We start from the raw sequence: 17,067 nt of genomic DNA, 5'->3' as shown, positions 1-17,067 counted from the left end.
AAATATTACTGATTCAATTTTATCTGAAAACGATTTAAGTTGAAACAGAGTTTGAGGAGTCTGAGGGTGGGTTGATACTAGTTAAGAAAATAAGATTAATGTAACTGTATCATCCATGCTATATAACTGTAGTCTTAAAAATTAAAAAGATTTATAATTATAATGTGAAAATCTTAATTTATTAATTTTCTTTATATATATAAAATTTTAATTTTTTTTGCAAATATGTATGGAATGTTATTTAATTACAAAATAATCTTACAAAACTAGTTACGAAATTACAAATGATTTTCTAGATGGTTGTGACAATTTAAATGTGTTGCTAAATTTGTTATAAAATATCAATTTAATATTTGAAAACGATTTTGTAAACATTTGTAACAATTTAAATGTGTTGTTAAATTGATCTGTTACAAAATATATATTTCAAATATATAATTGTTTTTGTAATGAGGTGAATGTGTGAAATTATTGTAATTCATCTAACAAACTCTTTATAATTTTAATCTTTTAAAATGACAAAATTTTATTAAAAAATAAAAAATGGGATCTTTTCTAATTGAAATATGATAATTATTGTACTAATTTTCTTGAACTAAAAACGAAAAAAAAATCATGATAATTTTACAATGAATTTTATAATTGAAACTAACACAAAGTAGAAGAAAGAACAAACTAAAACTAGTCATAGTTACTAATAGTTCAAGCATTAAAATACCCTAAATTCACAAAATATACTCCAGAACCAAATAGTAAAACCTTTACCAGCGGTTCATACGAGATTCATGAAAGGCCAAATTAAAAGTGAAATGACATGATACTTTAAGAAAATCTTAAGAACTAGAGGAGAAACATATCAGATGATAAAATCCAGAATTGGTAATATAAGGAGATATTATTATGGTACGATCCATGACTAAAGAATAATCTCATAATTCTTCGGGAAAATTCCAATCTATCAGAGTCAGAATCAGAAAAAATTATCTCTTGTACTCAATTATAAATATTAAAGAAGAAAAATGCAGCTCTATTATTAAAAATATTTCAGGAGGAGTCAGAATTCTGAATTTGATCAATAAAATGTAGTTCAATGGAAACACTGATACAAAGAGCTGTGATACTGTTAGGAATGGAAAATTCGTGTCTGGAAAAACATGGAAGATCATTACAACAAAGGAGATGGTGGTCGATTAGTATAAAGTATTCTAGTCTACAAAAGTTATACCTCGACACCAATTCATCTTTTGACCGACATTGAGGAAAAGATTAGCGACAAGAAACATAATTAAGAAGTATATGAATAATTCAGACGTCAATTGCCCAATATGCGCAGTAAAAGAGGAAAGCATTGACTACCTGTTTGGGGTGTGCACATTTGTATCAAAGTTGTGGATAAAATTTTGGTCAGAACATTAATATCACTAACTTTTCAAGTACATGGAACGAAATCATAGAGTTTGTAAAAAAATGCTAAGTGCGATAACTTCTACGTGAATGTTTTCTAATGCTTCTTTGGAGCCATGGTCTACAACCTGAAGAGAAACAACTACAAGAATTCATAGCATAAATAATAGAACAGAAGGAAAAGTTGAGATGCTATTGTTTATAATGGCAATGCTCTCATACATACATGAAGGGGAATTCTAATTAATGAAGACAATTGGAAGCTCAATCAAAGATGAAATATTTTTTATAAAATCATTACAAGGAAAGCAATGTTCAAATATTTCTTGTTTGATGACTTGTTTGTAATTTAATTGTTTGTTGTTTTGTAATTCAGTTGTTTAAAACTCATTTGATATTTTAACAAAACTAGAGTCTGTCTACTTTATTTCATTAAACTCATTTTCCCTCTATTACATTTTTTTTTAATAAAAAGGTACTAAAACATTTTCCAAGAAAAACCATTTACAAGATTTTGATTTCATCACCTTGCAAAACTCAAAATTTAATTGCATTAGTTGCAACCATATCAATTCATTCATTTGTAAACTATATTGCAAAGAGATTATAAAATTGATCTAAATCAACAAACTAAAATAAGACATATGTCAAAATTTAATAAGTAAAAAAATTACTACATGAAAAAACTTTCAATTAGAGAAGGACGTCACATATTAAAGAAGTCATAATAAGTAAGAGCTTATATTTAAAGGTTATAAAATTGGGTTAACTAACAAAATACTGAAATGTTAAGTTTTGTTTTTATCAAACTATGAGTTAGTGTTGGGCTTCTCATCAAACTCATCTTAGTCATCATAATAATATCTACCTTGACACATATTTGATATGTCAAAAAACCAAATGCACTTAAAAATATTGACAACTATAATAACATTCTTCATCTTTCAAAAACTCCGAACAGTCAGTACCAACTAAGGTTGGACAATGCTCAAACTTAACAAAAACAATCCTTATCATATAACATGATGATCAAATTACTAACCTTTTTCAGAACAATAATATCAGGTACAAATTGATATTGCACATTTACGTGCTTACTTGTTTTTTTCTATGAAACATCTCATCTTTCTTTAAGAAAAAAATACTTAACTATCAAAAAAATTTGAGTAAAAAGATAATAATATAGAAAGTAGACAAAAGAGAAGATTAAAATAAAGTATTATGTATTTTCAGTAATAATAATAATAATAATAATAATAATAATAATAATAATATATATATATATGTATATATATATGGGAAATGATATAGGGAACGAATTGGGGGAACGAAATGGGGAGCGAAGTCACCTGGCATGCCACGGAGGAAAGAGAAAAAAATTACATCTCCTCTCTAGCAAACTCTCAGATCATTTCCCGCTCATCAAACAAAACCCTCCTTATTCTTCTTCTTCCATTTTCTTCACCCTCGGCACGCTGTTTATCATCTTCTCCTTCCATTCTTTAGATTCGTCTTCATCCGCGCCGTCTAGCTTCTTCTCCTTACATTCTTTAGATTCGTCTTCATCCTCGTCGTTTAACTTCTTACTGTTCTTGCGTCTTCATCCTCGTCGTCCTTCCGTTCTTTAGTTTCGTCTTCATCCTCGTCGTCTTCTCCTTGCGTTTGGTTTAGATTCGTCTTCGTCACTGTTCGACTGTCCGATTAGCTTCTTCTTCTAATGGTATATCTTCTCTGCCATCATAGCTTACTTTTTTCTTTGTTTTATTGTTCTTCTGTTTGTTTCTTGGATTCACGTTTTTTTGTTGTTATGTGATTGTTATGTGTAGGAACCAATATGTAGCTAGAACCTGTATAAAATTGTTAATATTTTTGTTATTTTCAAGAACCTGTATAAAACTGTTAATATTTTTGTTGGCTTGTGTTGTCCTCTGTTTTGTTCTATGTTGTCCCGTGTCTTAAACTATTATGTCCCGTGTCTTAAACTATGTTGTCCCGTGTAAATATTGAAGTTGCTCTAAATGTTAATATTCTGATGTCATTTGTGTTATTGTAATATGTTGTTCTGTGTTTTAAACTATATTTTTTTTCGTTTTACTGCGTTTTATCCAATATGTCTTCCTGCATTTTATTAAATATGTTGTCATGTATTACTGTAATATGTTGTTCATGTATTGTCATGTATTCTTTGTGCTGATTTCTCTTTTTTGTCTTATGTAGCCCTATGGATGAACCATCATCACCATGTACCGAAGACAAAATTCCCAATGTTGGGATGTCGTTCATTTATGAAAATAACCTACCAACAATTGGGGACATAAATAGGTATATCTTTTTGTTGTTTATGTAGTTAGACTGTTAATATTCTGTTGTTTTTAAAAACCTATGTAAAACTGTTAATATTTTTGTTGGCTTGTTTTGTCCTCTGTTTTGTTTTATGTTGTCCCGTGTCTTATACTATGATGTCCCGTGTCTTAAACTATGATGTCCTGTATTTTTATACGTTGTTGTCATGTGTTGTAAATATTTAAGTTACTCGAAATATTAATATTTTATTGTCATTTGTATTATTGTAATATGTTGTTCCGTGTTTTAAACTATATTTTAATGCGTTTTATTGTTCTTTTGTTTGTTTCAAGAGATTCACGTTTTTCTGTTGTTTTGTGATTGTTCATGTGTTGATTTCTGTTTTTTGTATTCTTATGTAACCCTATGGATGAACCATCATCTCAATGTACCGAAGACAATATTCCTAAGTTTGGGATGTCGTTTGTTTCTGAAAATGACCTTCGAGAACTTTATAGATTGTATGCACAATCAATGGGTTTTGGAGTCCGAAAGTTGGGAACAAGGAATGGACCAGATGGCAAACAAAAATTTTTCTCTATTGGATGTGCAAAATGTGGTTCGTTTACGCCAAGGGGGAAGAATATATTTCAACTTAGACCTTCCACCAAGACCGATTGTAAGGCCAGGATCAACATTGTTGTGAGGAATGATTTTGATTTTAAGATTAGTAGTATCATTCTGCAGCATAATCATCCTTTGAGTCCTTCAAATTCTAGACATATTAGATCTCACAAGGTTTTAGATCCAAGTGCATAGAGAAGATTGCAATTAAACGATGAAGCTGGAATAACATTGGCTAAAAGTTTCCACTCAATTGTAGTTGAAGCTGGAGGGTATGATAATTTGAAATTTGATTAGAGAACATGTCGGAACTTTATCTCAGAAGCTAGGAGGTCGAGGTTAGGAAATGGTGATGCTGAAGCTGTTTCTCATTATTTCTCCCAGATGCAAAACAAATGTTTAAATTTTCATTACACCTTTGATCTTGACGAGGACTCACGTATGAGGAATGTTTTCTGGGCTGATGCAAGATGCAGGGCTTCTTACGATTACTTTTCTGATGTAATGACCTTTGACACAACGTACCTGACTAACCACTATGACATACTTTTTGCTCCGTTCGTCGGAGTTAACCATCATGGCCAATCTATTTTGCTAGGATGTGGCTTATTATCTAGTGAGGATGTGGCGTCATTCACTTAGCTTTTTAAGGCATGGTTGACGTGTATGCATGGACGTGCTCTAAAAGCAATAATCACCGATCAATGTCGATCGATGGCTATTGCCATTAAAACAGTTTTTCCAAACACCCAACATCGTTATTGTCTTTGGCATATAATGAAGAAGCTCCCTACTAAATTTGGTGCTCACGCTGAATATAAAAGCATTAAGAAGGCGTTGAATAACATTGTCTATAACTCGATAACAATTGAAGAGTGTGAAGAGAATTGGAAGAAAATGATACATATAGTTTCATTTGGAAAATAATGATTGGCTAAACTCTCTGCACATCGAAAGACATAAGTGGATTCCAGTGTACGTGAGATGTCATTTCTGGGCAGGCATGTCAACATCCCAGAGAAGTGAAAGCATCAATTCGTTTTTCGATGATTATGTTACTTCGACAACATCTCTGAAGCAGTTTGTTGAGCAATTTGATAGAGCACTGAAGAAGAACATAGAAACTGAAAACAAACTGGATTTTCAGTCTTTTAATTCAGTGATTCCAATTGTAAGTGGCTATTATTTATAAATGCAGTTTCAAAGCGTTTACACAAATGACATCTTCAAGTTGTGTCAGAACGAATTCAAAGGGTTAATGTTTTGTGACACGTCTATAATTGAATACAATGGCACAACTTATGTCTTTGGAGTTTCTGAGAGCATTCTTGGAATTAATGGACAACATTTGCGTGATTTTTCCTACAAAGTATAGTACAACTCGGTTTTGGTTACTTTGAAATGTCAAATGTTTGAGTTTAGAGGATTGCTTTGTAGGCATATATTGGCTGTTTTGAATAGAATAAAAGTGAACCAGGTGCCAACATATTATATATTGGACCGTTGGCGTAAATACTTGAAGAGAGGTTACCAAATATTCACCAACATCTATGATTCGGATGTGTGTGAAATTGAAAGAAATCGGTACAACTATCTAACTCCCATCATGTTAGAGGTTCAACAACTTGCATCTAAATCCCAAGTTAATTGTTCTGTTTTAGATGAAGTGATGAAAGATATGAAAGAAAAGTTCAAAATATCTCCAAATTGTATGACGGATTCCGAACCAACCAAAAAAGTTATCCACTCGCCCGTCAAGGTAAGAGCTCGAGGGCGACCACCCACAAAACGGAAACAGTCTGCCATTGAGAAAGCAATGAAGAAACCAGTTCCTAGAAATAAGGTTAGTGTCAACAATTATTTCGTCCTATGTCCAATACCATGTTGTCCCGTGTATTACATCATGTTGTCCCATGTATTACACTATGTTGTCCTATGTATTACACTATCTTGTCCTATGTATTACATTATCTTGTCCTATTTTTTACACTATGTTTTAATACTCCGTTTGTTATTTTGTTTTAGGATACTACCGCAACAAGTAATCCTTCTCTAATATCAACGCAAGAGGAATGGAATCAACACTTCACCGCCCATCCAGTCTCGACTCAACTATCATTTACTTCATTGTTGTCGGGTCAATTACATCATGTATCTGATTATATGTTTCCCAAAGATAATTCATGTGGGGACAACATCAGAAGATAACTTTTCTTAATAATATGTTTCCCAAAGATAACTTTGTTTTGGATTTACTTTCTTGAATTTGATGAATTCATCATCAGTTGAGTAGTAGATGTCTATGTTTCTTATTTTGAAATGAAATGATATACTGCTACTTTGAAATTAAATGTTTCTTATTTTGAAATGAAATGATATACTGCAAAATATGTCCAGAATCATCATGTATGTATTCATTCACCATTTAACTACTACTTTTAATCATAATAATAATAAAACTGAACTCCGGTAGGACTCTTGCTGCCTCTGTCCGTGCCTGGCTCAAGAGCACAATAACGACAACAACTAGGATCATCAACTTTGACAAACCATTCTTAAGTGATCAGCTAACAATACTATTCAATTATAAATATAAACCATTACATTGAATTGAATTAAGCACACAGATAGATAATATAATAATAGTTTTGGATTGAAGAGAAAGATGGTGATCAACTAACAATACTATTCAAAAAGTAAATGTTTTAATTATACTAACATAAAACCATTACATTACTGTTTCGGATAATTTGGTTTTGTACAACTTTTTGGTCTTGTATTTTAAGTTCATCCGATAAATGTTAGAATTGGATTGTAGAATCCTCGATAGGTATTGGATTCGTAGACAATGAATATTCTTGCTCGCATTTGCTCGGGTTATGCCACAAGTCCACTTAGGATCTCCCTTGTATGTCTCCATGTGCAGCATACAGAATACTCCACAATCCTTATAGTTCCCTACGTCTTTCCAGGTCATTTTCAATAGCCTCGCAACGCATTTCAAGAGTGTGTCAAAAATGCTCAACTTCATATCCGCAACAAAGTTCAAAATCTTGCATCCAATAGTCTTCAATACTGCGTACTTTGAACCCATATCTATACCCTTCGGGAGTGGCCTATTGTCAATGATATCCATTGTGTTCGACTTTGTATTGTAAACGACCAAATAAAAATGAGAATCATAACCTATGGGTAGAAAAATCTGCATCCAAATATCACAACACAATAAAGTTAACATAGTATAGTGACAACACACTATAACAACATAGGACAACATAGTTTAATGTAAGACAAGGGACAACAAAGTGTAAGACACTGTAAAAAACACAGTACAATAGAATATTAAACACAAGACAATAGACTTACAAGTTTAGCCCTTTCAAGGTCTCCAAGCATTAATCCAAACTCCGTCAGTTCCTTTAGTAATACAGTATTATAATCCTTTTGTGACAAATTTGTTGCACCCTGTTGAAGAACTTTTATGTTAGACAAGAAAAAAGGTATTATATAAAGACTTAATGTTCATGTGTAGTACTCACACTATGAATGGTTGAGAAAAAAACTCGGCTTCTAGGTGCTCCTGGCTTTGTAGTGTGTTTGACGCAGATATTCATTTCATGAGCCCATGCATCGATTATCCCTGCATTCAGCCAACTATTTTTCTGAATTGTCTTTAGGGTGCCGCATTTGAGAGTAGTCATAATGCTGAAGTATAAAATCTCATCTTGATCTGTCTTTTCTGCGAATACCAGGTTCACGTATACCTTGTCCCTAACTCTCAAGTGTGGTAATTCAACCTCCATCTCAACAATATAAGGCGATCTCAAATGGGTTGGTAGTGTGACGACTCTCCTCGGTCGTTGGGGAGTTGGCAATATCATTGAAATAGGCTCTATTATCATTGGGTAAAGAATAGTATTAGACGGGACAATATTGTATAACACTACTGAAAACTCAATGAAATACACAAGACAACATAATGTAATACACGGGACAACATATTGTAGTACACAGGACAATATAGTATAATACACAAGACAACATGGTGTAATACTAAGGTTTACCTGCAAGATTTATTCTGATGGGTGGAAAGAAAACTCGATACCACATAGATGACAAAATCACGCTTGAAATTGTCATCTGCAGATAGGTTTTGTTTAATAATATTTGGCATGCTTGTTGTTGAAGGATCTCCTCTATTTGGTTGCCCCACCCATCTTGACCTCCATGCCCTCAGTAGTTTTATATATTCCGGTGATTCAGCGTCTTCATATTTCCCTATCGACTCCTCGATTGCAATGTCACCTCGGGGGAGATTCAGAACGTTATAGACATCCTCTTCGTCTATTCTTAGTCTCTCCCCGTTGCTTAATGGCAACCAACTCTTGTTGGGTTTGAAATTCTTCAAGAGGTGAAGTGACAATTTCTTAGGACATTTAGAGACGCTCAATGAGAGCATTGAGCCGAATCCTATATCCGTAACAGCTTGTTTCTGTAAGTCCGTCAGCTATCGAACAAGATGGTATAATCCTTTTGGGTAGGTTCTTAATGGAAAAGTTTCTGGGCTCCTTTTACCCCGAATCGTATTTCTTCTCGCAGGTTGTATTGTTTTTGCTGGAGTTGTGGTCTTGCATTTAGAAGCAGCTTTCGCAAGCACTATTAAGGGGTCAGAGCGAGTAACCTTCCTGTTATTCCTGTTATATACCACCCCACTAAATCTTCTGCAAAATAATAAAGAAGACATTAGTACTGTAATCAACATAGGACAACATAACTAAAAACACATGACAACATAACTAAAAATACATGACAACATATCTAAAAACACATGACAACATAGTCTAACACACAGGACAACATAGTCTAACACACAAGACAACACAATATTAACAATTTAAGCTTAATATTTATCATCTGTCTTTCTTCCTGTCTTATTTCATAACAACTGCTTTAATCATAACTCTATTATCTTCTCCATTTCCTAATACCACTCACCTAAATTTCAAAGATTTAATCATATACCTCTGCTTCATAAACAAATAGTTAATCATTTCCTAATACCTCTGCTTCATAAACAAAGAGTTAATCATTTCCCTAATACCTCTGCTTCATAAACAAAGAGTTAATCATTTCCTAATACCTCTGCTTCATAAAATGATATAGATATATCGACAGTTAATCATATACCAGAAAATAAAGAACTAATTCAATGAAGATTAAACAAGAGGAGACAGTTAACGCTGCAATAGATCCACAATGAACAGGGGACACAGTAAATGAAAATAGTGCAACAATGATAACTTACCTTTCATCTCTATCTGAAGTTAACACTGCATCTCTATCTGGCTTTTTCCTTTTACCTAAAGTGTTTTTGTTCTTCTCTGTCATTGTTTGAGCGGATTCCATTTGAGCGGATATTTAGGGTTAGAGTTTGAGCGGATACTTAGGCTAGGGTTTAAATGGATTTGAGAGTGGGTTTGAGCGGAAATGATAGTGAGTTTTAGCGGAGATAGAATGAAGATTAAAGAGAAGGTTGTTAATTAGAAATGAGAGTGATTTTCAGCGGAGATAGATTGAAGATTGAAGAGATGGTTGTTGATTAGAAATCGGAGTGAGTTTTTGAAGAGAGGGTTGTTTAGAGAATTTTGAGCATTTCCAGATTGAAGAAAGAGAATGGTTGAGAGGAAATGAGATGAGTTTGAATTGAATGGTATTATCCTACGTGGAAAAAGAAAATAAAATTAATTAAAATTTGACCTACCTGGCATGTCAGGTGGCTTCGCTCCCTATTTCGTTCCCCCATAGTCGCTTCTTGTATCATCCCTCATATATATATATAAATGAGTAATGATAAGGGGAGCGAAACATTTGCAACGAATGGGGCAGCGAAGGAGTGCAATGCTGAATAGACAAGCTGACTCATTTATATTTATTTTTCTCTTTATTTTCATTAATAATTTTCTCTCTCTTTTCACTGTTTACTTTTTCTCTATATTAATTAAGACGGCGTTCAATAAAAAAATCAATTATTATTATTAAAAATTACTAAATAATTAATCTCTTTAATTTTTATTATCATAAATATATATTTTTTAAAATTATTGTACATGCGATTATTATACACATTTTAATTATTTCTCTTTCTCAATCATTTATAAAAATTAAAATTTATTTTCAATAATAAAAATGACTCAAATTAAAACAAATAATTAATTGTATTATATTTAATTAAAAATATTTAATTGGGTTAATTTACTATTTTATATTAATATAAAATAAACTTAACAAATAAACATGGTCCAAAATTTTTATAACATACTTTTATAAAATCAAACAACATAATATATTGTATTTAATCATATCATCTCAATAGTAGTTGTCTTCTATCGTCAACATATTAACATCTAAAATTTTCAAATCTACAAGACAAATTAGAAACAATATATAATTTAGAATAAAAAATATATAATTTAATACTAAAAATAGTTGTCTAAAACATAATAAATCAAACCTTTTTTCGAATTTTTTTTAATTGATTTTCTCACAATTACTCCTTTAAGCTTTTCAACAATTAAGAGTTTAAAAATGAGAATTAATCTGTTGAGTAAAATGATTAATAATTTTTTTATTAATATATATTATTAAATTAATAAATGATGGAATTAATTAATTGAATTTAAAAAATATATATATGTATGATAATAAAAATTAAAGAGATTAATTATTTAGTGATTTTTAATAATAATATTTTTTTTTATTGAACGCCGTCTTAATTAATATAGAGAGAAAAAGTAAATAGTGAGAAGAGAGAAAAAATTATTAATGAAAATAAAGAGAAAAATTAATATAAACTAAGTCAGCTTGTCTATTAGCACTCCACGTCATTATCATTACTCTCGCTATATATATTATATTCATTGGGATTAATGAAAAATCTAGAATATGAAAAGTATTGAAATATAAAATGTCTAACAATATAAAAGTCTTAAAAATATAACATAAAGAAGTATTCACTTTTATATTTTAATTGTTTTGTTTAATATTTTCCCGCTAATGAAATTGAGTGACACACATTAGGTTTGTCACGTAGTATAGAAAAATGGTTTGACATAAATCGATAAACACATAATATTCTTTTCACAACAGTTCAATGAGTGGTAGTAGGCGACTTCATTAACAGATAAGCACGATTGACAACAAATAAAGTTTCTCGTCGAGTATGTGTTAAATATTGTACACCCCCAACAATGATGTGATAGAGGAATGACTAAAGGAGACCATCTTGTCGAGAAAAAGATGACCTTGAGGTGATTGGGTATGGAGAAGTCTTGAGTCATTCATGTTGGCTCTAAAAAGAATGTAGTTGATATATTTAGATTGAGGAAAAAGTACAATAGGCAAAACGACCAACTTCAAAACTAAGAAATTATTTTAGGGATCCAAATCTTTGATTGAGAAAAGGTGGTTAAGACGAGAGAGGAGAAATTGCTTGTAAAGATGATATCATCCATATAAACAAAAAAATGATATAATACGTGGGGAGTGATACATGAATAAAGAAGTATCATTTTTAGATTCATAAAAATCAAGGAAGAGAAAAGTAGTTTTCAAAGTGGTATGCCATTCACGGGATGCTTTCTTGAGTCCATATAGAGTTTTGTGAGGTTTACACACATGCTTAGGATAGTGAGGATGAATGAAACTAGGGGTTGATACGTAAAAATATCCTCCTAAAGGGTTCCATATAAAAATGCAGTATTTACGTCAAGTTGATGGATTGAACATTGACGAGTGACCTTAAGAGATAAGATAGTCTGGATGGTAGTATTTTTCACAACCAGGCTAAAAATTGTAGATAATGTTCTTGTTGATGAAAACATTTTGCAACTAAACAAACTTTATGACGTTCAATGCAACCGTAAGCAAACGTGCTTAGTTTTTTTTTTAATGAAACATCTAATCTTTCTTGAGAAAAAACAACACTCTAACTATCAAAAAGGTTATAATTTGAAAATCCTTCTTAATTTTTTCTTATTAAACCTTTCATCCAAATAGTTTTGTACAAGCTTCTATAATCACCATTTTACATGCATTGTGTCTTAATAATAGATAATGCAATTGTACTTAAAGTAGTTGTCGTTAATAAAATCAATCATTCATAAAAAGTAAAATTTTGACTTAAATGGTGAAAGTTCATGCCTTACATTCCTCTCGAATCTTAAAAAATGGAAATAAAGAACCAAAATGTTTATGTCGAGCACATAATTGACTCAATTAAGAGTCGCGACTTAATTCACTCTTTAAGAAATTAGGAAAGAAATGAATTTTAATAAATTCATTTTTTGGATTCGGTGCGTAACTGGGAAAAAGCCTCAATGCTATGGCCTATGCACGTTTAAATAGACGGACTCTACTCCTTAACAATCACTAGTAGAAAATGGCCGTCTGTAACGAATATATGTAATAGTTGTATAAGGCCGTTACTGATATTTAGTATTTGTAACGGTTGAATAAGACCATTACTATTATTTAGTATCTTATATGACTCTTACTGATATATAGTTTCTGTAACAACATTAAGAGAAGTTGTATACCATTGTTTTCTTTCCATTTTTTTTTGAAGGGTATCAGTAATGCCACTAAGCGATGCCGTTACAGAAATTTCTTTAGTATCTATAATGACACTGTGAAAATCCGTTACAGATGTTTTTCATAGAAGGAAAGTTGATATTGTAAGGACATTCTCATCTCAAATCACATTTTTCCATTTGGATCCATCTTCATTGTTAAGTTCATTCTCAGTCGCGCCGTTAGGTTATTCAGTGAGAATGTTAATAATAATAATCGCATCACTTATTTGTTGTATTACTTCTGGCTGTTACATCATTTACAAATAAATGGAAGATCTGCATTAATGAGGAAAACGACAAATTTGCAATGATGAAAAAAATAAAATATTTGCAATAATGAGGAAAATAGAATATTTTCAATAAATTTCATTAAATTAGAAAATTAAGAGTTTTTTTTTATTTTAGTATAAATAAAGTGTATGTTACTCTCATTAGAGGAAGAAAAATAAGAGAGAGATAACAACTCTTGTAATTGTTTTTTTTAAGATTTTATAGAAATTTCTCAAAGTTTTGTGAGTGATTCTCTTCCTGGGCCAACATTTGGTATCAGAGCATCAGGTGAATGCCCAAAATCATTCGGTGGGATCAAATGTCGAAAGGTGCAGGATCATCAGGGGCGCAGCAAAACAATGGAATATTCCACTATCCGCAGCTAACACACACGAACTACATCAGTTGGGTGATTCGTGTACAGGCTATGATGGAGGACCAAGGAGTATGGGAGGCAGTCGAGTCAGTAGAAGGCACAAAGATTGATGTCCGACTTGATAAGAAGGCGAGGTCACATCTTCTACAAGCACTTCCAGAGGATCTTCTAATGCAGGTGGCAAATAAGAAGACGGCGAAGGAAGTGTGGGATTGTCTCAAGACGAGGTTCGTCGGCGTAGACCGAGTGAAGAATGCACGATTGTAGACATTGAAGAGTGAGTTTGATAGGATGCATATGAACGATAGTGAGTCGCTCGATCAATATGCTGGTCGACTCACATCCATATCAGTCAGGTACTCAAGCCTTGGAGAAACACTAAATGATATTACGATAGTAAAGAAGCTCTTCGACACCGTGCCAAAAAGGTTTATCAGTGTGGTAGCCGACATCGAGTAGTTTTACAACCTCGAGACGTTAACATTTGAAGAAGCTCTTGGAAGGCTGAAGGTCTTCGAGGAGCGTACGCGCAAGAAAAACACAAACTTTGGAGGAAACGAAGGACAAGTGCTACTCACTCAGGAGAAGTCGAAGGCACAGTTTAAAAAGGACGAGGAAGACTCATTGAACCAGTGGAAAAAGGATTCCACAGATTGTGGGACCTGTGGTCAAGGAGGTAGAACCCGAGGTAGAGGCCAAGGGAGAGGAGGCCGAGGAGCACCATCTCGGAAAGACAAAGAAGGTGGTTCAGGTGGTCGAGGAGCTCCTCGAGACAAGAGTCATATTCGTTTTTTTAATTGCAACAAGATGGGACATTACTCAACACAATGTCGAGCAAAGAAGAATGAGGTATCACATCTTACCCACGCAGACAACGTCGAACCAGCATTACTTATGGTAATCTCGGAGGAGATTCCTCCAATCAATGTTGTCATGCTGAATGAAATGAAGCTGACTCCAGAAATTCTAGAAGCTAAGAACGATGAGACATCAAGAGATGCTTGGTTCTTGGACAATGGCGCTAGCAATCACATGACTGGCGATAAAGAGAAGTTCTTTGAACTAGACGAGGCAGTCACTAGAAAGGTGAAGTTCGGAGATGGTTCTACGGTACAAATTTGTGGTAAAGGTTCTATCATGTTTGATTGCAAAAATGGCGACTAGTGGCTTCTCGAGGGAGTTTTTTTCATTCCTTCTTTAAAAAGTAATCTAGTGAGTCTCGGGCAACTTACGGAGACAGGTCACAGGGTGGTGATGGACAAAGAAGAGCTTGAAGTCTTCGATAAGAACCCTTCATGCCTTATCATGAAAGTGAGACGAACGCATAATCGATTATATCAAATTTGCTTGAAATTATCAAAAACGGTTTGTCTTTTAGCTAATCTTGAAGATCCAGCATGGTTATGGTACGCTCGTCTCGGTCATGTTAACTTCCAAGCACTAAAGTCCCTCATAAATAAGGGAATGGCTGCTGGTGTTCCAAAAATTTCTCCTCCAAAACAACTTTGTCGAACATGCCTAGTTGCAAAACAAACGAGACAGCCGTTTGCGTTAGAAGCCAAATTTCGAGCGAAAAAACCACTCGAATTATTGCACATTGACTTATGTGGGCCAATCACGCCATCAACCCCAGGAGAAAATCGATACTTCATGCTGATTGTTGATGATAATTCCAGGTGGATGTGGCTCCATATGTTGAAAACAAAGGACGAAGCATGCTCTTCGTTTAAGAAGACGAAGCAATTGGTCGAGAATGTGACCGGACTTCGAATCAAAGTTCTTCGTTCAGATAGAGGAGGTGAATTCTTCTCGAGGGAATTTAGAGAGATGTGTGAAGAAGCAGGGATAGAGCGACAATTCACAGCACCATACTCTCCTCAACAAAATGGTGTGGTGGAGAGGCGTAATCGAACAGTGATGGCCATGGCTAGGTCGTTGCTCAAAAGCACGGTAGTCCCGAGCAAGTATTGGGGGGAGGCAGTTCGTCATGCAGTCTATCTTCTCAACCGGGTTCCAACCAAAGTTGTTCGAGACAAAACACCATTTGAGACGTGGACTGGAATGAAGCCACACCTAGCGCACCTTCGTGTTTTTGGGTGTACTGCGCATGCCAAGGTGACCACTCCCCATCTAAAAAAGTTAGACGATAGAAGTCAATCGTTTGTCTATTTAGGTGTCGAAGAAGGAAGTAAGGCACACAGGTTGCTCGAACCACAAAATGACAAGATCCATGTGAGTTGTGACGTTGTGTTCGAAGAAAGTGCAGCATGGGATTGGCAAAATGAAAAGAGTGATCAACCCTTCAAAGTTTACGAAAGGTTAATCACGAGCATGTTGGAATTCGAACAATCCCATTTGAGAGTGGATCGACAAGAGGACAGTATACTTCAGATATGTTCCAAGAGGCTGTCTCGAATCCTCCACAGCTCGAGCAAGTGACTGAACAAACAGACCAAGGCGATGGTTTACCCACTCCATGGTCAGGTGGACACATTGGGATTGATGAAGGAGCTGTTCGATACAAGAACATGACCGATATCTTGGAAGAAGCACCTCGAGTGACACTTGATTTTGAAGACCTGATGTTAGCACAGACGGAGGAACCTTCTTGCTACAATGAAGCGGCTGGACAACCACAATGGGAAGAAGTAATGACTAAAGAAATTGAAGCCATCGAGAAGAATGAGACATGGTCTCTCGTCCCATTGCTAGTCGGACACAAGGTAATAGGACTCAAATGGGTATTTAAGCTCAAGAAAAACTCAGATAGCGAGGTGATCCAACACAAAACTAGTTTAGTTGCAAAGGGATATGTGCAACGACAAGGCATTGACTTCGAAGAAACCTTCGCTCCAATTGCTCGTATGGACACAATTCGAGTCATTCTTGCCTTGGCAGCCAATTGTGGTTGGAAAATATATCATCTCGATGTAAAGTCAGCTTTTCTCAATGGAGAACTGGAAAAGGAAGTGTACGTAACTCAACCTGAAGGATTTAAGGCAACAGGGAAGGAGAATATGGTGCTTAAATTAAAAAAGGCATTGTATGGCCTAAGGCAAGCTCCTCGTGCGTGGAATCTAAAGTTGGACAAAAGTTTGAAGAAAATGGGCTTCGAAAAGTGTACACATGAGCAAGCGGTGTACACAAGAGGCAACGCTAATACCCGAATTATTGTTGGTATTTACGTGGATGATCTTATTTTAACAGGTGGAGATCCAAAGGGTGTTAAACTTTTCAAGAAGCAGATAATGGGGGAGTTCGAGATGAGTGATCTCGGATTGCTTTCATACTACCTTGGAATCGAGGTAGATCAGTTCGAAGGAGGTGTCTCGATCAAGCAGACAACATATGCCAAAAAGGTGCTGAACCAATTTGGAATGCTTGATTGTAACTCAACAAAGGCACCAATGGAACATATGGGTCAACTCTATAAGGATCCCGTAGGACAACCGATTGATGCAACTGAATATCGAAGAGTCA

At 34.1% G+C, this 17,067-nt stretch overlaps 2 protein-coding genes across 2 annotated transcripts; both read left to right on the top strand.

The window, feature by feature from the left end:
* The first annotated feature begins 4,113 nt into the window (after window positions 1-4,113).
* On the top strand, window positions 4,114-4,953 carry LOC124930266 (protein FAR1-RELATED SEQUENCE 8-like). Its single transcript, XM_047470619.1, has 3 exons — window positions 4,114-4,485; window positions 4,571-4,583; window positions 4,634-4,953. Exons 1-3 carry the CDS (start codon window positions 4,114-4,116, stop codon window positions 4,951-4,953), a joined length of 705 nt encoding a protein of 234 aa, XP_047326575.1.
* An 8,577-nt stretch (window positions 4,954-13,530) lies between these two features.
* LOC124930265 lies at window positions 13,531-14,751 on the top strand. The gene is made up of 2 exons (XM_047470618.1): window positions 13,531-13,814; window positions 14,091-14,751. The coding sequence occupies exons 1-2, from the start codon at window positions 13,531-13,533 to the stop codon at window positions 14,749-14,751; spliced, it is 945 nt and encodes a 314-aa protein (XP_047326574.1).
* Window positions 14,752-17,067: the final 2,316 nt, after the last annotated feature.

This window comes from Impatiens glandulifera, chromosome 3, assembly GCF_907164915.1.
Source record: "Impatiens glandulifera chromosome 3, dImpGla2.1, whole genome shotgun sequence".
NCBI classification, from domain to species: domain Eukaryota; kingdom Viridiplantae; phylum Streptophyta; class Magnoliopsida; order Ericales; family Balsaminaceae; genus Impatiens; species Impatiens glandulifera.
The sequence above is the reverse complement of the archived record's forward strand: the minus strand, read 5'-3'. Positions and strand labels throughout refer to the sequence as shown.